Genomic DNA, 18,962 nt, shown 5'->3' with positions numbered 1-18,962 from the left:
GGAGGAAGGATACAAAGGATGTGGGGAAGGGCAGGACTGAATCTGGGAGGGGGATACCTGGATGAACCCAGATACAGCTATGGCCTTGAGCAGTGACTTTGGGCAAGCTGTCTTCACAGCCTCAGTGAGCCGTGCTGTGAAATGGGTATCAGCATCCTTCTCTCAAGATTCTCACCGGGACTCAAGAAGAGTGTACATTGAGAGGCCCAGATGGCAAGGGTTCCTTTAATATCAGCAGCACCTGAGTCAGTTTCCTGGGACTGGGAGCCCAAGAGTGGAGTGTGAAGGCTCTTAGGGACCAAGGGAAGGTTCTAGAAGTGTCTGAGAGAGCAAATGCTGGGTTTGGGGGGGGCTCTCTGGGGTGTAAGGATAATGCCACCCATGCTCCTTCTAAAACCTTTCCCTGCAGCCAATGCACCACCCGGTCCTGCACCAGACAGGGGTTTGCCCTGCAGTCAAGGACATGTCCTGGCCCTGTGACTCTCACCTGGGCATAAGATCAGATGACGTTTTACCAAAATGAAAAAAAAGAGACTGTTCACTGAACAGTGCAGTATGTGCATGGAAATCTCACTTTGGTTGAAAACATTCACATGTGTACCTGCAGAGAGAGACCAGGAAGGACAGGACCTGCTCAGGGAGGCAGGACTTTAAGTCTTTATTTTTTTAATCTTTGTTTGACTGTACACTCTAATTTTCCACACTGTACAGGGTCTGCTTTTGTGATTCAGTGGTTGCTAAAAACAAAGCTTTAAGGGCTGCCCCTGCTTCCGAGTCAAATCTGAGCTCCAGGCAGGTCCACCAGGCCCAGGGACTCTGACCTCCTCCTACTCTTCAACCCCCCCCCCCCCGCCCCACCAAGTACTCTGCGGCCTCCGGGCCTTTGCACTTGAGGTTTCCTCTTCCTTTTCACCCCTCAGCAGTCAGGTGTTAGGAGAAGGGGTGTTCTCGATCCACTTCTCTAGACTAAATGCCGCTGCTCCCTCTTGCTCACTGCACTTCATTTCCTTTGGGTGTCTTATCACACTTTGCTCTGGGAGACTCATTCCCGGACCTCTCACGGGCTTCAAATGGATGTGAGCGGATTTGTACTTAGCCTGTTCAGGTGGCGCCCTCAAGAGGTCGCGGGGCAGACTCCGACTTCTGGCCACTCAGCCCATTTAAGGCTGTGCATTTGCATTCGATTCAGATTTGACTCTTAACGTGAGACCACATCAAATACTCTTAGCCCACGCTTTCAAACTGCAGTCACGCTGGGGTGCTGCCCGCGTGGCCCGGCCTCCTCGCCCGCTGTCCCTGGGCTCCGGGGCGATAAATGAAGGTGCCACATAGCCGGTTGCATCCAAGCCCGTTTATTTGGTTTCGGGCGCACTCAGGCCTGCATCACCGGCCTGGACTTCTCGGCCTGCAGCTTCACTCCGGAGCCTGCGAAGCCCGTCCCGCCCTAGACAGGGAGAAGAGGCGGAGGTGGAGGCGGTGCACGGCTGCAGGACACCCTAGCTTGGAGGGGCGGGGTTTGTGGTGAAGGGGCGGGTCTTCTGAGAGGAGGGCGGGGTCCAGGGTAGGGAGGGCGGGTACCGAAGGTAAGGGAACCAGGAGGAGGGGCGTCGCTCACCCGCTGCAGTACGATGATGTCGCGGTCTGTGAGCTTCTCCCCATTCACAGGGTCCACCATGTCCTTGCGAATCAGCTTCTCCACGCACTCGAGGGTGACCACGGCCCCACTGAGGTGAAGACGAGGGCACAGGGAACAGAGGGCACAGGGATCAGAGGCCACGGCCCGGAGAGGAAGAGCCATACCTCAGGTCCTGCCCTGTCCCACAGGTCCCCAAGCCGACCCCCTAGGTGACTCACGAGGGCCGCAGCACGGCGCAAGGAGTGGCGTTGCTCAGGCTGTCGCGGGTCACGGCGCAGACATAGCGCTCGCTGCGCGTGATGAGCCCCACGCGGTCCACCGAGCTGTCCAGCGGCGTGAAGCGCACAGGCGTCAGGTCCGACATGCGCAGTGGCTTCCCGGACATGGGGCAGGTCACGATGCGGGACTGGGAAGCGAGAGGGGGCGGGATCAGCAAGCAGGGCTAGAGCCAGGTGGAGGGAGGACGGGGTCCCTGTGAGGGAGGAGAGGGGGGCCCTTGGGAACCTGACCCTTTCTGGCAAAGTGGGCTCACGGGCGCTCCCTGGGGTGGGGGGCTCACCGGCTTCTCCAGCTTCGTGGCCTTGGCCTCAGGGGTCAGCGACGGGATCCAGAAGCTGGGCAGCGCTTTGTCCTTGTCCTTGCCTGCGGGGCCTGCGCTGGGCCCAGGTTGGCCATCATCTGCTGGGGGAGGAGGCGTTCGGACACAGCACCCAGGGAAGCACACCACGGAGGCAGCCCCCCTCAAGTCTGCCTGCTTCCCCCTTACCTGAGTCGTTCCCCGAGGCGGCCTTGGGCGTGAAGGGGTTGAGGGGCCGGCTCACGATGGCTGCTTCCTTCTCCAGGAAGCCCCTCACCTGGTCCTGCGCTGCGGCCCGCTGCAGCTCCTTCTGCTCCTCACGCCGGGCGCCCCGCTGCTTCTCGTAAGCCTGCAGGCAGCCAGGGAGAAGTGAGTAACGAATCTTCCCATGGGTCGTGAGTTTGAGGCACCCTAGGTAGGGGCTGGGGTGGTTCTTTAATTTTAAAGGCCAGTAAATCGGGCCTACCCAGGGGGACGCTCCCAGCAGAGGCTCTGTTTGGTGGAGGCTGGTGACTACCTGGGTGATAATCTTTAATCATGATCCATGCTGGGCCCCTGTTGCCTTATACCAACTGTAAGACACTTAGGCCATTTCCCCTTTGGGAGTTCAGGACTCGATGGCTTCTTTGTTCCTTGGTGGCACACTGCTCAACTACATGGCTGGAGACAGACCACCAGGGCTCATTCCCTGCCCTTTGTCCCTGATTAGCTCCGTATCCTCCATAAGCACTGTGACTGCTCCTCGCCTCCGTTTCTTCATCTGTAAAACGGACTAATAATGGCGACCTATGCTGGAGGCTCCCTGGATCACATAGGATGACTTTTTAAAACACTTAGCACCTGGCCAGGCACATAGTAAGTGCTCAAGAAATGTTACCTGTGGGCCATATTACATTACTTATACAGTATATCTATAATTTATTTATTGTATGATGTATGCACTGCCATGACCCTGTTGTCATGTGAGCTGGGAACATGGGAGGGTGAGCGCCCCACTTCCTGCCCCAGGGGCCTGCTGTCTAGTGGGGAAGTGGGCGTGTGCAGACAACCACATGGAGTCACATGTGATAAGTGCCAAAGAAGAGGTGACAGAGGCAGGCCCTCGGGGCCCTGGACTAGCGAGAGGTCAGAGGAGGCAAGACCTGCGCTGAAATCTGGAGCATAAGAGGGACTGAATCAGGAGGCATGGGTGGGGATGGTGCAGTGGGCAGAGAGAACAGTGCAGGGAAAGGCCTGGGGGGAAGGGACTCAGACAGAGGAGAGGCCCAGAGTCAAGACTGCCTGCTCGTGCCCACACCCCCTTCTCCATCTCCATCTCCACCACCTTCATCTGCCGAGCGATCTCCTTCTTCTGGTGCAAGATGTACTCCAGGATCGCCTCACGCTCGTACAGGTAGCCATCTGGGCTGCAGAGAGAGAGAGGAGGGGATGAGAAACCAGGAACCACATTCCACTCGCACCACCATCTCTATGAAACGGACCAGTTATCAAGCACATGTTTGGTCAATGGACTAAGTACCTTCTACCCATTATCTCTCTGAAGCCTTTATGGGACCAGAAGAGGCAGGTAATGGAGAGCACTCCACATGTGAGTCCTACCCTCTATTGTGAATGTATTCTTTCCCACACCCTTAAGCAAACTAGGATGATGACCCTGTCTCAGAGAACACTGAGGCTCCGTGAGGGTAGGTGGCTTGCCCGGGGTGCCCCGGCTGTGCAGACCCACGCATACAGCCCTCTCCACACAGTTCCACTGTCCTCGCCACCCTGACCCACCCTCCCATGTTCCCAGCTCACGTGACAACAGGGTCATGGCAGGGCTGCAGAGACAGGCAGCAGCAGTCAAAGTCCTTGACAGCATCCCGGCTCAGTCGAATGTTCTGGGTCCCATAGCCTGAGGCCGCTGGGGACAGAGACAGGCAGAGGGATGGAGAGATGGGAGACGTACCCCACTCCAAACCCGGGGAGCGACGCACAGAGAGGACTCAGAGGTGCAGGAATTCGAGAGAACAGGCGGTCGAGAGATTGGGCTGTGTTTCTGTTTTGCGGGTGGTGGCTGCACAAGCTACATGAAGGTGTTCATCCCCAGAAGGTAAGGGACAGACAGGCCCTATCACCGAGGCAGCTTGGGGGAGAGGTGCGTGGCTGACTCCCCTTGGATCTTCTGGCTCTGTAACCAAACTCAAGTGCCTGCACCTCTCCGGGCCTAGGTTTCTCCCTCTGGAATAGGGCCCCAAGGATAGTTATTCCTTCCTCGGTGGGTATGAGGAGGCTTAGATGAGTTCAAACATGAAGGCACTGAACACCCACCACAGGGCAGGCTGAGGGCTGCTGGCTCATGTGGCTGTTACTTACACGGTCATGACCATCAGTCACGTGAACTGTTAATTACACGGTCAGGACCATTAGTCGGGGGAAAGATACACACAGAAAGTACAAACAGGTGCAAGTGACACGATGACTTTGAGATCCATTTGCCTCATCCTGTCTCAAACCCAGTACCTGTGTCCTTCTTTTTCTCGTGGTAGGTGTAGACGGCCCCTGCCGTGCAGTTCTTGCCATGTCGCGTCATCCTGGGGGAAGGAAGGGACAGTGGCAGGGCTGTGGTGGCCATGCAGGGAGGACTGGACTTTTACGGCCCCCAGATCTGATCTGACGGGAAAGCCGGGTGTGGGGCAGGGGAAGACAGTTTTACACATGTTAAGTGGTTAAGAAGTGCCTACGTTGTCCAAAAAAAAAAAAAAAAAAAAAAGCACTTGACCCGGAAGAAGACCTGAAGTTTGCTTGTTGTGAGTTACTGTGAGGTGGTGGAAGGAGAGTTAATTGGAATCTGATGGGAAGTTCTAGCACCAGATTGGAATGGGTGGGGCTGGTAACACACGTGGGGAACTGGAACGCCCAGCAGAGGTTTGGCTGGTGTGAGTGCGCTCCGTGTGCCTGGACGTTCATTTCAACTGAGTGCATCTGGGTTCACTTAGGTGCCAATTTCCGTTATGCTTAAATGCTCCATAACTGATAATCAATTGGACTGGAATTAATTCCCAGTTTTCAAAACAAGTGTTATAGCAGAAGTGACTGTATTTAGGACCTTGGCAAATCAGCAAGAAAAACCCAGCTAACCCAAAAGAAAAAGCAGAGGACAGGAAGAGATGATTTACAGAAGCAGCTCAGACTACCAAGTGGATGGAGAGATGCCTCAAACTCTCCTCCTGGGAAAACTACAGTGAGATATCATTTACATCTGTCATCAGGCTGGAGGACGAAACCTGGAAATCAGGATAAGACCACAGTGGGGGTTGGTCAGAGGAACCCTCGGGTGATGCTTGGGGAACATGGGCTGGTGGCACTTCAGCCAAGTAAGTGCAGGCGCTTCTGAACGTCCTGAAGACATTCTCACAGACACCCATTAGGGAGCCTGTATAAGGATGTTTCACAGTCATGTTATTTACACCGGAGAGGAGTCCAAGGCAACTGAATATCCTGCTCAGGCAAAATGATTAGTGACTGCCCACCATAGAGACTAACTACCCAGAGGTGAGATGCAACTGACTAGGTGTGTCCAAAGCATCGGGGGTGAGTCTTAAAAACACAATGCTAGGCAGAAAAAGTAACAAATAAAACAATCTATACACACACAATACGATGCATCTAAGAATGGGTGCCCACGGAGGGGAGGGGACTGATGAGGGAATAAAAAAGAATAAATCAATGAAACAAGGAGTGGGGTGTCTGGATCAGCATGGGCAGAATTAAACAGTAAAACCTGCTGCCTGGGCTGGAGTCCAGGGCTGGCCCCCTACTCGCTGTGACTCTGGACTGGTGATTTCCTCTCTGAGCCTTTTGATAAGAAGTGGGGAAAACCATGGGGTCTAGCTGGCGTGATCGGATTGCTGTGTGGACTAAATGAGGTCATGCTCACAGCCTGGCATGTGGAACCTTCAGGAAATACTCTCTCCAGCTCTCTGGATGCAAGGAGGATGCAGAAGGCAGGGGAGGGGGACACAACCAAGAGCTCCCCAAAAGTAAAAAGCAACTTCATCTTTATTTCCCCCTTCTGGATGCTTTCAGAAACTTGCCTTTCACATGCAACGGCTACGGACCTTGCTCTGCCTCTACTGGTGTCTTCCTCCCAGAAGCCAATTTTTGTTTTGCAGTTTTATTTACATAGAACAGATGCACAGACCTTAAGGATGCAGTTTGACCGTGTTTCTGACAAACGTATACACCCTCGTAACTACCATCCCCAACGAGTTCTGGAACGTTTCCATCACCCCAGCAGCGGCCACTGTGCTGCTGGCAGAAGCTAACCTTGGTGAAACACCCCAGTTCCGCCCACGGCCCCTCCTCTGACTTCCCCTCACCCCCAAGCTTTGGAGCAAGTGTCCAGCACCTGCTGCCCCTCCCTCACTCACCTGCTACCAGCTCCTCCGCCTCGGCCCCCTGGCTTCCGCCCCAGCCCCCCCCAACTGCCGCTCATGAAGGTCGGGTTCACCTCCTAAGGGACAAATTCCCCACTCTATTCTTAGTTGTCAACTGCCTTGACCCTCTGCGCTGGTATTTGGCACTGGGCTGCTTGTCCTGTGGCCAAGCTGTTTGGCTTCGTGGACCGGGACATCTTCCCTCTGAGAGGGAGGGGAGCCGCTCTAGGGGGGGCATTTCTTTACTTCTCCGGGCGGGTGTGGGAATGATCCCAAAGGACGCTGCTTGAGCCCTGACCCCATGCCAACTCTCTGAGCTCCCATCTCATCAACTGTGGACCTCAGCCTCCCTCTGAAGTCTGCCCCCTCACCATCTCCACTTCACAGAGGAGCAAACTGAGTCATGGAGGTGAAGTCGTTTGCTAAAGACAGTGGTTCTCAAAGGAAGGACCAGGGACCCAGGGGGGCCCCTAAGATATTTTCAGGGAGCCCACAAAACTATTGCCATAACATTAAAACGCATTTGCCTTTGTTCCTGTTAGTCTCTCACAAGCGGACAGCGGAGTTTTCCAGAGGCTGTGTGACTTGTGCTTGTGCATCCTTGGGGTTTAAAAATGGCTGTTCTATTACACAGTGAAAGAAGCCAGGAATGAAAGGAATCTTGTTGATTCCATTTATATAAAAGGTCCAGAACAGGCAGATCCATAAGGACAGAAAGCAGATTGGTGGCTGCCATGGGCTGGGAGAAGGGGAGATGGGGAGTGATTGCTAAGGGGTCTCGGGTTTCCTTCCACAGTGATGAAAATGTCCTTAAGTCAGAAAGTGGTGATGGATGCAAAATTATATGAGATTGTATTATATGAGAACCCGCTGAATTGTTGGCTTTAAGTGGGTGAGTTTTGTGGTTTGTGAATTCTATCTCAATAAAAACATTTTATTGTCAGTTTTCATTTCTTTTTTTCTTTTTGGTTGTCATTTCTGACATGGCAAATCTTTTTTATTTTATTTACTTTATTTTATTTTATTTCATTTTCATTCCATTCTATTCAATTTCACTTCATTTCACTTTTCTGACAAGGTAAATCTTGACAAAGAAAACTCTCCACAAACTCTTTTGGAGTCCTCAAAGATTTTTAAGATCCTGAGAGCAAAAAGTTGGAGAACCGCTGGCCACGGTTGTCGGGAGGGCAGGGGTTGGCAGGTTTTCTCAGAAAGCTGTTTTCACACTACAGCACTATAGCCTCCTTGGTAAGGCTGATTCCTAAACAGAAGACCCAACTACTATGCTCTGCCATCACTCATATTTCAGAGAGGACCCATCCAAAGTCACATCAGCTACTATTTGTCATCATCCTATTTCAGAGAGGACAAAACAGGCCCATGGAATCCCCCAGCTGGGGGAAATGGCAGAGCTGGATCTGAACCCCAGCAGCCAGGCTCTGGAGCTGCCCGCATAACCACGTGACAGCTATCTCCTTCTGGGAAGGTCACCATTGGAGAAGGCAGGCTAACCCAGGACTGTTCCCCTACGGAGCTTTCAAAATCCAGCGCCTCTTTCAACACATCTCAATTCGGACACGAAATTTTCACTGGAGAAACTTGTCCTGTATTTAGGTTTCATGACATTTACAAGTGCAATGGTATGTTCACATGCCCTGCTTGTTCCAAATGTACTTTTTTTTTTAAGTTTATCTTTTTCCAGGGGTAATATTGGTATTGTTTTTAGAAAGTAGTTTGTTTTTTTGGGGGGGAAGGTAATTAGGTTTGTTTATTTATTTGTTTATTTATTTAATGGAGGTACTGGGAATTCGACCCAGCATCTCGTGCATGCTAAGCACACGCTCTACCACTGAGCTGTACCCCACGTCTTCTAAACACACTTAAAGGTTTTCCAGTAACCAAAGCAAGTATTGGTGCTTGAATTTAAATTAATTAAAATAAAATCATTAAAAAAGACAGCCCCTTGGTGGCACTAGCCACATATCAAAGTGCTCCCCAGCCTCTGGGGACTAGTGGCTGCTTCATTTAAAAACACCTGCCCACAATACCATTAACATGTTAATAGTTCCTCAACATCCTCTACTATCCAGCTGGTGGTCAGCTGATTATCTCCTGCCTTTTTCTACAGTTGGTTTGTTTGAATCCTGAACCTCCTGGCGGGGTCAGAGAGCCCTCTGAGAACTAAAGGATGCTACCAGCCCCCTCCATAGAAGGGTGCATGTATCACAAGGCCCTCTCAGGGGGGCAGAGGCCTCTGTGTTAAAGAAACCCAAAGGGCCAATTACACTCAAGGAAATCACAGACAGAAATAGGACGCATTGAAATCGGGGAAGAGGGAGCTCCCTAGGAGCAAAAGCGAGTGTCTGAGATGTTCTATTAGTAATGGCTGAGGGGGAGGGTATAGTTCAGTGGTAGAATGCGTGCTTAGCATGCACGGAAGTCCTGGGTTCAATCCCCAGTACCTCCATTAAAACTAACAAACAAACAAACAAAACCTACCCCCGCCAAAAAACTGTATACAGTGCTGTCTGTCAATTATATCTCAATAAAACTGGAAGGGAAAAAATAAAACGCCACCTGAAGCCCCTGATCAATCTCACCATCCCTAAAAGTGGGACAGCCAGGCACAAGGCAACGTGAAGCTAGCAGCTCTTAAGTAGCTATGCCAAAAAAAAAAAAAAAAAAAAAGGCTGAATCTTAATTTAATCAAGTCTTTAGATTTCATTTTCTGATTCTAGGAAGCCAGAGGTGATGAGCAAGGATCCACTGGAATGGGCCAGGTAGTAAAGATTTTCAACTTTGTGGGCCACATGGCCCCTGTTACAACTACTCAACTCTGCCCTTGTATGACCAAGCAGACATGGACAGTATGTAAAGGAATGGGTGTGGCTGTGTTCTGATAAAACTTTATTTATGGACACTGATAGCTGAATCACATATAGGTGTCACAGGCCACAAAATATTATTCTTCTTTTGATTTTTTTCTATTATTTAAGAATGTTAAAACCATTCTTAGTTTGCAGGCTGCACAAAAACTGGTGGTAGCTGCAAATCATTGGACAAAGGAATTGTATCTAGAATATTCAAGAAACCTACAACCCAATAATAAAAAGAACACCCAATTTAAAAATGGACATAGAGGGTGGGATGGGGTGGGTATAGCTGAGTGGCAGAGCGGGTGCTTAGCATGCATGAGGTCCCGGGTTCCCCAGTGCCTCCATTAAAAAAAAAAAAAAGGATTAAAATAGACAGCTCTCCAAAGAGGATATATAAATGGCCAATAAGCCCATGAAAAAAACTTCCACATCATTCATCATGAGGGAAATGCAATCAAAACCACAGTGAGATCCCAGTTCACACCCCCTGGAGGACTATAATAAAAAAGTCAGATCATAACAAGTGTGGAGAAACTAGAACCCTCACACAGAGGGCGGGAATGGAAAATCCCACTTTGGAAAAGTCTGGCAATTCCTCAAAAGGTTGAACACAGAGTTACCATTTGAGCAATTCCACTTCCAAAAGAAATGAAGACATGCCCACACACAAACTTGTACACAAGTGCAAGCAAGCCCCAAAGTGGAAAGAACACAAATGTCCATTGATTGATGAATGGATAAACAAAATACAGTATATCTCATACAAAGGAATACTCTTCAGCCTTAAAAAGAAGTACTGAATCTACTATATAGCACCAGGAACTACATTTAATCTTATAATAACATATAATGGAAAAGAATCTGAAAAGAAAAAACTGCATGTTTCTGTATAACTGAATCACTTTGCTGTACACCTGAAACTAACACTGTAAATCAACTACGCTTCAATAAAAAATTTTAAAAAGTACTAATACATGCTACAAAATGGATGAACCTTGAAAACATTACGCCAAGTGAAACCAGACAGAAAAACAATTCCTTTTATGTGAAATGTCCAGATTAGGTTAATCCATAGAGCTAAAAAGTAGATTAGTGGTTGCCTAGGGTGTGGCGGAGGTCGGGGTTTAGGGGGAAGGGGAAGGGAGACTGGGGAATGATAGCTAATGGGTACTGGATTTCTTTGTGGAGTGAAGAAAATGTTCTAAAACTGACAGTGGTGATGGCTGCACAATTCTGTGGATATACTAAAACCCACTGAATTGCACACTTTAAATGGGTGAACTACATGTTATGTGGATTATATTCCAATAAAGCTTATGGAGGCCAGCAGGCTTTGGGTTTAGCCTGCTGACCCCTGGTGTGGAGGAATAAGTGAAAGGCGATTACAAGAAAGTGAAATGATAAATTTAGATGGATGGTGGAATGATAGCAGAATAACTGACCTAGCTTCTTCAATAAATCAATTGCACTAAAAAAACCCCACAAAAAACCCAGGGTAGGGTGGAGGGTAGACTGTTCTAAATTAAGAGCAACTTAAGAGGGGGTGGAAGGGTAAACTGGTAGTTCCGGATTTGCAGATACTACTATATATAAAATAGATAAACAGCAAGGTTCCACTGAATAGTACAGGGAACTATATCTATTCAATACTTTGTAAGAGCCTATTAATGAAAAAGAATATGAAAAGGTATATATGTGCGTATAACTGAATCACTATGCTGTACTCCAGAAATTAACACAACATTGTAAACCAACTATTTAAATTAAAAAAAAAGACAGAGAGAAAAAGAGCAACTTAGGGGACATAACAATGATTTGAATGGATCCCGATGAAACCCAATCTGATGAAACTCAATTAAATTAAACTTTTTAAAAGGCATTTTTTTGAGGTACAGAATTTGATTACTGACCAAGTAACAAATAACAGTCTAATATTATGGTTGCTTTTGTACAGTGTGATCATGGTATTGTGGTCATGTAAGAAAATATCCCTGCTTTTTACACATGTATCGTGAAGTATGCAGGGGTGAAATGTCACGATGGATAAGATTTGCTTCATATATTTAATTCAAAAAAGATACTCAAATATGGCAAAAATATTAATAACTGGTAACTTTGGGCGATATTCTTACATTATTCTCTCGCTTTTATATAAATTTGAACATTTTCATGGCAAAATATTAAACTGAAACTGCTTTAAGGACACTTGAAGACCCAGGTTCACACCGAACAGCAGCACCATCAGGATGCGAACCCAGGACTGCCTGACTCCAAAGCTCTATAGAGGAAAACGTTAAACCCTACAGCAACTCCGAGGGGCAAGGTACTGTCAAAAAGATGCAAAGAGGTGGCAGCAGGGGACCACACAATCCTTCTCCGCCCTCCCCTTCACAGTGTGGGAAACTGAAGCCAGGAAAGGGGTGCTCCTTCCTCAACTCTCACTCCTTAGACTCCCAGGAATCCCAGTTCCCTCTGTCCCCTGGTACCACCGGCCCATCTGTCTGCATTGAAACTACAGCTCCCCCGAGAACTGCTGGATGAAGGTTTCGCTCCCTCCAGGGATTTCTGGGACCTGTAGTTCAGCTTCAAACTTGGGGAGCCTAGAGTGCCCTATTAATGACTGCCAGGAAGTTGGAAATTCAAAATCTTGTCCCAGTATCCCTCAAGACCCCAAGACTCTAGCCCGAGGGAAGGGGATCGCAGTAACACTATCCTTCCACCGCCTGGAACTCACCTCACAAAAGACACCTCTTTCCTCGGTTGCTGCTTCCACTGTGCCCCTACACCGGAAAGGAGCGCTGTATTCTCTCTCCGCTCCGCTCACTTCCGCCTGGTGGAAGAGACCGGAAGTATATATACCCCTAGACGGAAGTAGGTCTGCCCCTAGTTGCCGAGGTATCTCTTCTGGCTTGGTAAGTACTCCCTTCTTCTCTTCCTCCCTCCGGAAACGTAGGTGGCAATTCGAAGGTTCCGGTCGGTGAGACTGGTGTGACTAGGGGGCGCGCTTAGTATATACTAGGCGTTTTCCTGGGCGGGCGATTTCTTCCTTGTACCCGGGTTTTGCGTCTCTCCAAGCCCGTGTTTAAGAACTAACCACTTCCCCCAGAGATTGGGGAGCCTGTTTTTCGACTATTCTGCTGCAAAATAAGAGACAATAGAGAAGGGACAACTCCTCTGTCCCCACTTTATAAATGGAGCAGTTGAGAAGTCGGAAGTCAAAGGCGTTCAAATTACCCCAGGAAACAGGAATTTACTACGCCGTAACTCACCTATCCCCAGGGGCCAAGGCATAAATTTCCCGCCAATTTCTACATATCTAGATATCTGAGGACCAAGATGTTTATTTGCCTAGTTCGGCCTGGCGAGCTCTCTAGGGGGCAGTGGGATAGGAGGGGAGGAGGGACATAACAAATTCCCTAAGTGCCCACGGTGTCGGAGACCCTGGCCACCCTATGGGATTCTGGATCTTGCGCCCTTAATCATAAGGTCCCTTTAAATACTTTGTCCCTTACCTGAGTCCCGCCCAGGGCAGGTAATCGCAAACCCCGCCCCTCTGGCCAGAAACCGGGATCTGGCGACTACTGGGAGCAAGGCATCCCTCCTCATTCTCCCCTCCCCTCTCCCCTACCCCTCTTCACAGCTGGCCGCAGCTGGCAGAGGAGGCCCAGGTTAAGGAGAAGGGGACAGTGTTCACAAATCTGGACAGGTAAGTGAATGTCCCTGGAGACAGAGCCTGGCTTGGGGACCCTGGCAACCTGGCTCCCCACTCTTCTGGGACCCAGAAATTGGGGTTCCCAAACCCAGGAGTCCAGGATCTTTGTCCCCTCCTCCTCCTTCTGGACCCAGGAAGGATAGGGCTCTGCTCTTACCTGTCCTGTAATCTTTGATCTCTGGGTGGATGTGGCAATGTGCACAGAGAGAGGCCAGTATACATGGAAACTACCAGGAAGGAAGGAATCCCAGTCAATGCACACGTTTATGAGCACCTACCATGTGCCTAAACCCGTGCTAGATGCTGCAGACACAGCAGGGGGAAAAGCTAAGCTCCTGGCTCTGGTCTCTGGAGGCCCATGCTTTTGCTGAAATCCTGCCTCTGAATCTTGCAAACTGTACGAACTTGGGCAAGTTCTTTTACCTCCCTGTGCCTCAGTTTCCTCATCTATCTAATGAGATGAACCCAGCACCGCTATAAAAGTAAAACTGAGTTGATAGAGATAAATGAACTTGAACAATGTCTGGCCCAGAATACAGGCTATTGTAAGTGTCTGCTATGATAATTCATGGACCACAGAATCTGGTCAGGGAGACCTTGCCTCATTTTCCAGGAGCTGAGGCGCTGATCATCTAACCACACCTGGTTCCTAGTGTACAGAATATGAGGGGCCACCCCTCTGTGCTGCTGCTATACCTGGGATTGACCACCTGCCTGGACACCTCAGCCAGTGTGAAGCAAGACCAAGGTGAGTGTTTGAGGGAACAGCTGGAGTCCAGGCACTGACATCCACCTTCCTCTGGCCCAGGAAAAACCCTGATTCTAGTTCCCTCCTTCCCCAGGACCCCATAGTCCTCTGTTCTCTTAAATTCAGGCTCCTCCATGTCCCCAGTCCTAGGAACCTTCCATTTTTCTGTCCCTTATGTCCTTTGGGTCCAGAAGTCTTCCTGGACTCTCCAGAAGCTCAGAGCTTCCTAGGCAGCCGTCGCCGGATTCCACGAGCCAATCACTGGGACCTGGAGCTGTTCACTCCAGGGAACCTGGAAAGGGAGTGTCAGGAGGAGAAGTGTTCCTGGGAAGAGGCTCGGGAGTACTTTGAGGACAATACTCAGACGGTGAGGGTCTGGGGTCCCCCGAGTCCCTCTGTCTTATCCAGGAACTGGGGGTTCCTGTCCCACCACTCCCTCTGACCTCATGCCTCGGAGATCAGGGTGGGCTGGTTTGGGGGGGGGTGTAGAAGCTCCCAGCTGACACGCTGCCTTTCCCGCCTTCTCTATTCCTACCCGTTCAAGGAGCGCTTTTGGGAGAACTACATCTACAATGGCAAAGGAGGTGAGTTGGGGGAGCTCTCTTGTTCTGTGCAGCTAAGGCAGCTTCTTCCTGCGGAGGCTAAGCCAACATCCTATCCTCCACTTCAAACTTGCCCCTTCTAATTCCTTGCTCCCTGAGTTCCTGGAGGTGGTTGTCAGAGAAGCCCCCTCCTTTGAGGCTAGAGGAACCCACGACGTCTTATTCGGAGGAGGTCCCATGTCCCCAAGAAGAGGGAAATACAGTTGGAAGGAGAGACCCTGGCCCACCTGAGCTGCCCTTTGGAGTCCAGAGCCCCAGTACCTTCTACAGCTTGGTTGCTAGGGGGATTGCTCCCTAGCAACAGGGCTGGGCCAGGCCAGTCATGGAAGCCTGTCTCTCCTCACCTGCTCAATCAGCCCGCCCCCAACCCCTCCTCTGAGTTCTGAGGCCCCATCTTGGCGGCAGCCTTGTTGCTAAGGGGGGGCTGCTCCTTAGCAACAGAGCCTGGCCAGGCTGGACCAACGAAGCCTGCTCTCACTACCTGGTTGGCTTCCCCTCCCCCACAACCCTATTCCAGCCCTGGCCTGGTTGCTAAGGAGGCCTTCTCCCTAGCAACCACACCTAGCCAGGCTCAGGACCCAAGGCCTCCTGCCCACAGGAGGAGCCCCCTCCAGGCACCAGACATCCCACCCCCTTGTGGCCTGGTTGCTAGGGGTGGATGCACCTTAGCAACAGGCCCTAAGTCTGGGCTGGAGTCCTCACATTGGTTGCTAGGGGAGGTAACTGCTTTGCTACAGGCCTATCAAGGCTTGGTGGCTCCTTGAATCCACCTGAAACATGTCTGGGTTGGGAGGGTTCGGCTTCTTAGTGCAGCTTTTTGCTAAAAGGGCTAAAAGCCTGGGGTTTACTGTTTGAGGAAAGCACCCCCCCCCCACCCTGTGCTAAAGGAAGTTTCCCCTAGCAAGCCCTCATGAAGCCAGGGTCCTCCCTGGACACCCCTGCCCCCCACCAACTTCCTCAGTCATGAAGCCTTGGATTGCTAAGGGTGCTGCACCTTAGCCAAGGGTCCACATGAGTTCTAGATACCAGCAATCTGTTATTGAGGGGACATCCATAAATTCCTCCCTTGATCAGTGAATTTTTTCCTAGCCTTCTGGTAAATGCCCAAGCCTTCCTCTAGATTCTGCTCCTTTTTCAGAGTGGAGGCCTTGCTTCTCAGTGGTCTGGTTAGTAAAAGGGACTGCATTCCAGCGGGGTCAGTGTTGCCAGTTGAAATACAAGACTTCCCCCTACCCCTCCAGTTAAATTTGAATTTCAAATGCAAAGGAATAATTCTTTAGTAGAAGTAGATTTCATCTATTCCATGGGACATTATTCATACTAAAAACTTATTAATTATGTATGTAAAGTTCACATTCACATTAAATAGGGTATCCTCATTATTATTCGCTAAATTTAGCAATGCTAAGGGGGTTGGGGTATAGCTCAGTTGGTAAAGCGCATGCTGGGCATGCACGAGGTACTTGGTTTGATCCCCAATACCTCCATTAAAAAAAGAAAAGAAAAGGAAAGCAGTGCTCAGTGTGGGGGCCTGGAGAGTTGGCTACCTGAGCTCCCTACCCTAAATGTGTCAACAGCAAACTTAGGAGGGGCCTTTGTCCTCACAGTGATTCAGCTGCCATATTTTCTAGTCCCAGATGATGTTATCCCAGGCCCTTTCTGCATTTAATTCATTGCATTTTTGCAACCTGTCAGGAAGGGGATATTTTTCCCATTTTACAGAACAGGAAATGGAGGCTCATAGAAGTGAGTGAGGTACGTTGCCTGAGGTCACACAGCTAGAAAGTAACCCCAGCTCTGCCTTCCTTCTTAGCCAGTTTTTTTCCCTGGAGGTGGCCAGGGGCTGGGGGGCAGAAGGTATCTGGATGTTGAGATGGGTGGCAGCCCCTGAATTTGCGCCCCCCTCCCCTCTACAGGGCGTGGACGAGTGGACGTAGCAGGCCTGGCTGTGGGGCTGACATCAGGCATCCTACTGATTGTCCTGGCTGGTCTGGGAGCCTTTTGGTATCTGCATTACCGTCGGGGCCGGGGCCAGCAGCCCTGTCCTCAAGAGTAAGAGGGCTCTGGGGAAGAAGGGCTGGGCGCTAGAGAGCAGGATGAGTAGAGGTGGGAGGAAAAATGGACCTAAGGAGATGGGCCAAGGATGGGGGCAGGTGGGTGCGGCTCAAAGATCAGAGGAGATGGATCAGTGGAGAAGGAATCCATGAGATAGTCTACTTACGGCATCTGTCAGACTATATCCTCAGTACCTGGCACAGCGTAGAAACTCAATCAATATTGGCTACCTGGCTGTCTTTACAGGACCAGGTTTATGTGTGATTATCATTCTGGATATTGTATCTGGTGAAGCTGCAACCTGTGGTCTGTGTGTGTCTGTGGGTGTTTGTGGTATGTCAGTTTCCGGGGTGACAAGGTGGAGCCCTGTTTGTGTGTGCCTGTCTGAGTTGTCTAGGTGTGTCTACATGAGTGGCAGGGTCTAAGAGAGGGCTGGCACATCAGTCTTGGAAGTAACGGAGGTCTTTTGAGGAAGAGCTGATGATCAGAGTGGATCTGGGAAATTTGTAACTAAGTGTATCTCCGTGTTGTGTCTGTTTCTTGTGTGTCTGCCTACCTCTCTGAGGGGCTGTCTCTTTCAACATTGCTCTGCCTGTATCTGGAGCACATGTGTCTGTGCAGGAATCTGTCTCAGAAGTTGATTTCTGTGGCTGCCTGTCCCTCTGCATCTGCCTGTCCCTGTGTGGAGTCAGGTTGAAGGTGACCCTCTTTTTCCGGGGCCATCTCCCTTCCACCTATGTCTACCACTCTCAGAGTCTCCGTCTCCCTAAATCCTTCCTCCTCTTAAGTCTAACTATCCTGTCGGTTTCCCTTTTTAACAATGCATCTTATGTCCCTAGGGCCGAGCTCATCAGCCCCCTGAGTCCCCTGAGCTCGCCGGGCCTGCCGACGCCCCTACCTCCACCCCTACCCCCAGGTCTCCCCACCTACGAGCAGGCCCTGGCGGCCTCTGGGGTGCACGACGCACCTCCGCCCCCCTACACCAGGTATGGGGCAGGGCTTCGGCCGGGGGGCGGGGCGCAAAGAGGAGGGCACGGCCGGAGGAGGGGCGTGGGCTTAGGGGCGGGACTTGGAATTTTAAGTTTATTATCCGGGGCGAGGCTTGGAGAGCGGGGGCGTGGCTCAGTGTTCTGTGTGTGTGGAGCATTATAGGAGGGTGGGTCTTCTACCCAGAGGGTCCGGGATTGGCTGGGATGCCCAGGGCGGGTCGGAGTGGTCTTGGTTGAGGGGGAAAAACAGCCGCGTCTTTGACTCCCCACTGTGCCCCTCCCCTTCCAGCCTCAGGAGGACCTGCTGAAGAGCTGCTTCGGAGCCGGGGTTCTCCGAACTGTGCCCCAGATTCGCACCGGATTCTGGAAACCCCCAGGCGTCTTAAAAGTCCAGAGCCGAGCTTAAGGGGTGATGGGAGTAGGGGTCGTCCGGCTAGAGGCCTACTCTAGCACACGTGTTTCCGCCGCGTACGCGTACACGCAAGTTCCCGGGTAACGTGTTCCCGCGTCCCTCGCAGGCCCCCCCATCTCCTGACGGTGGGGCTACCAGCCAGCCCCGCCCCGGGGTAGGCGTGCTTGGAAACTCGGACCCTGGTGCGCAGGCTGGTTGTGCAGACTTGCGTGTGAGCAGGTGTGACAGCCATCGGTCTCAGTGTCACGGGCCACTCACACGCATGACCCTGCCTGTGCACCAGCGCGTCTTCGTGCGCTCCCCTGGAGTGCACAGGGGCACTTTGCAATCCAGGGAAAGGGTGGGGGTACATTTGCAAGCGTGTTCGGTTGGGCTCAGGCTCGCACTGCACCTGGGGGACTTGGGTTGAGCTCTTTCCCTAAATAAAAACCCTTTGGAAAAAGACCCCAAAAAGTGAGATGATGCAAAAAAAAAACAATCAAATAAACTGAACCGCGTTCTCGGGCGCGTCTGCGCACGGCAGACCTGGCTTTCTGTACAAATGCTGCGCCCTACACCCCCAGGCTCTGCTAGCGCTCAGTGTCTGCCTCTTTTTTTTTTTTTTTTTTGCATTTGCACGGGATTGTGGGAGGAAGCGGAGCGCAGCCAGACACCCCGCCGCCCGCCCCCCCTTCCCCTCCCCCCTCCCCCAGCCGCCTTGTGCAAAGATGGCTGCACCGTGAGCGCAGAGGAGGAGGAGGCGGCGGCGGCGGCGGCGAGAGAGCGAGCACCCAGCGCCCGCACCCACCCCAGGGCCGCCCGGGACGCCCCCTCCTGAGCGCGCGCCCCCCCTTCTCTCTTGCAAGCGCCAGGGCAAAGGCGGAGACAGCGGGGTCCCTCCTCCCCCCTCTTTCCCTCCAGGGGGAACCCCCCTTCCCCCCTCCTTGGCTCGGCGGCT

General features: G+C 51.3%; 2 protein-coding genes across 7 annotated transcripts; one reads left to right on the top strand and one right to left on the bottom strand.

Moving 5' to 3' along the window:
- Window positions 1–634: 634 nt before the first annotated feature.
- On the bottom strand, window positions 635–12,356 carry NOSIP (nitric oxide synthase interacting protein). Of its 2 annotated transcripts, none has more exons than XM_015242853.3 (9): window positions 12,242–12,356; window positions 4,716–4,786; window positions 4,011–4,116; window positions 3,538–3,619; window positions 2,403–2,562; window positions 2,196–2,317; window positions 1,855–2,042; window positions 1,616–1,724; window positions 635–1,444 (listed from the first exon to the last, which is right to left on the bottom strand). In XM_015242853.3, exons 2-9 carry the CDS (start codon window positions 4,783–4,785, stop codon window positions 1,373–1,375), a joined length of 909 nt encoding a protein of 302 aa, XP_015098339.1. In that variant the 5' UTR covers window position 4,786; window positions 12,242–12,356; the 3' UTR covers window positions 635–1,372. The 2 variants fall into 2 exon arrangements, with proteins under 2 accessions (XP_015098339.1, XP_006208514.1); XM_006208452.4 differs by having other exon boundaries at window positions 2,196–2,314; window positions 12,242–12,355.
- PRRG2 (proline rich and Gla domain 2) lies at window positions 12,356–18,469 on the top strand. Of its 5 annotated transcripts, none has more exons than XM_072966621.1 (8): window positions 12,356–12,419; window positions 13,148–13,213; window positions 13,833–13,967; window positions 14,159–14,334; window positions 14,512–14,551; window positions 16,486–16,621; window positions 17,464–17,610; window positions 17,903–18,469. In XM_072966621.1, the coding sequence occupies exons 3-8, from the start codon at window positions 13,883–13,885 to the stop codon at window positions 17,919–17,921; spliced, it is 603 nt and encodes a 200-aa protein (XP_072822722.1). In that variant the 5' UTR covers window positions 12,356–12,419; window positions 13,148–13,213; window positions 13,833–13,882; the 3' UTR covers window positions 17,922–18,469. The 5 variants fall into 5 exon arrangements, with proteins under 5 accessions (XP_072822722.1, XP_006208723.1, XP_031537903.1 ...); XM_006208661.4 differs by having other exon boundaries at window positions 12,403–12,419; window positions 13,873–13,967; XM_031682043.2 differs by lacking the exon at window positions 12,356–12,419 and having other exon boundaries at window positions 13,051–13,213; window positions 13,873–13,967; window positions 14,162–14,334.
- Window positions 18,470–18,962: the final 493 nt, after the last annotated feature.

Source organism: Vicugna pacos, chromosome 9 (genome assembly GCF_048564905.1).
Source record: "Vicugna pacos chromosome 9, VicPac4, whole genome shotgun sequence".
NCBI classification, from domain to species: Eukaryota; Metazoa; Chordata; class Mammalia; order Artiodactyla; family Camelidae; genus Vicugna; species Vicugna pacos.
This window is presented reverse-complemented; position numbering and strand designations above follow the sequence as displayed.

Excerpts from the sequence above, each read along its gene's own strand:
- NOSIP (XM_015242853.3), bottom strand. The coding sequence starts at position 4,785 with ATGACGCGACATGGCAAGAACTGCACGGCAGGGGCCGTCTACACCTAC. Across the intron at positions 1,725-1,854 it reads TGCGCCGTGCTGCGGCCCTC|TGGGGCCGTGGTCACCCTCG; the intron begins GTGAGTCACCTA and ends TCTTCACCTCAG. Across the intron at positions 1,445-1,615 it reads ACATCATCGTACTGCAGCGG|GGCGGGACGGGCTTCGCAGG; the intron begins GTGAGCGACGCC and ends CTCCCTGTCTAG.
- PRRG2 (XM_072966621.1), top strand. The coding sequence starts at position 13,883 with ATGAGGGGCCACCCCTCTGTGCTGCTGCTATACCTGGGATTGACCACC. Across the intron at positions 14,335-14,511 it reads TTGAGGACAATACTCAGACG|GAGCGCTTTTGGGAGAACTA; the intron begins GTGAGGGTCTGG and ends TACCCGTTCAAG. Across the intron at positions 14,552-16,485 it reads CATCTACAATGGCAAAGGAG|GGCGTGGACGAGTGGACGTA; the intron begins GTGAGTTGGGGG and ends TCCCCTCTACAG.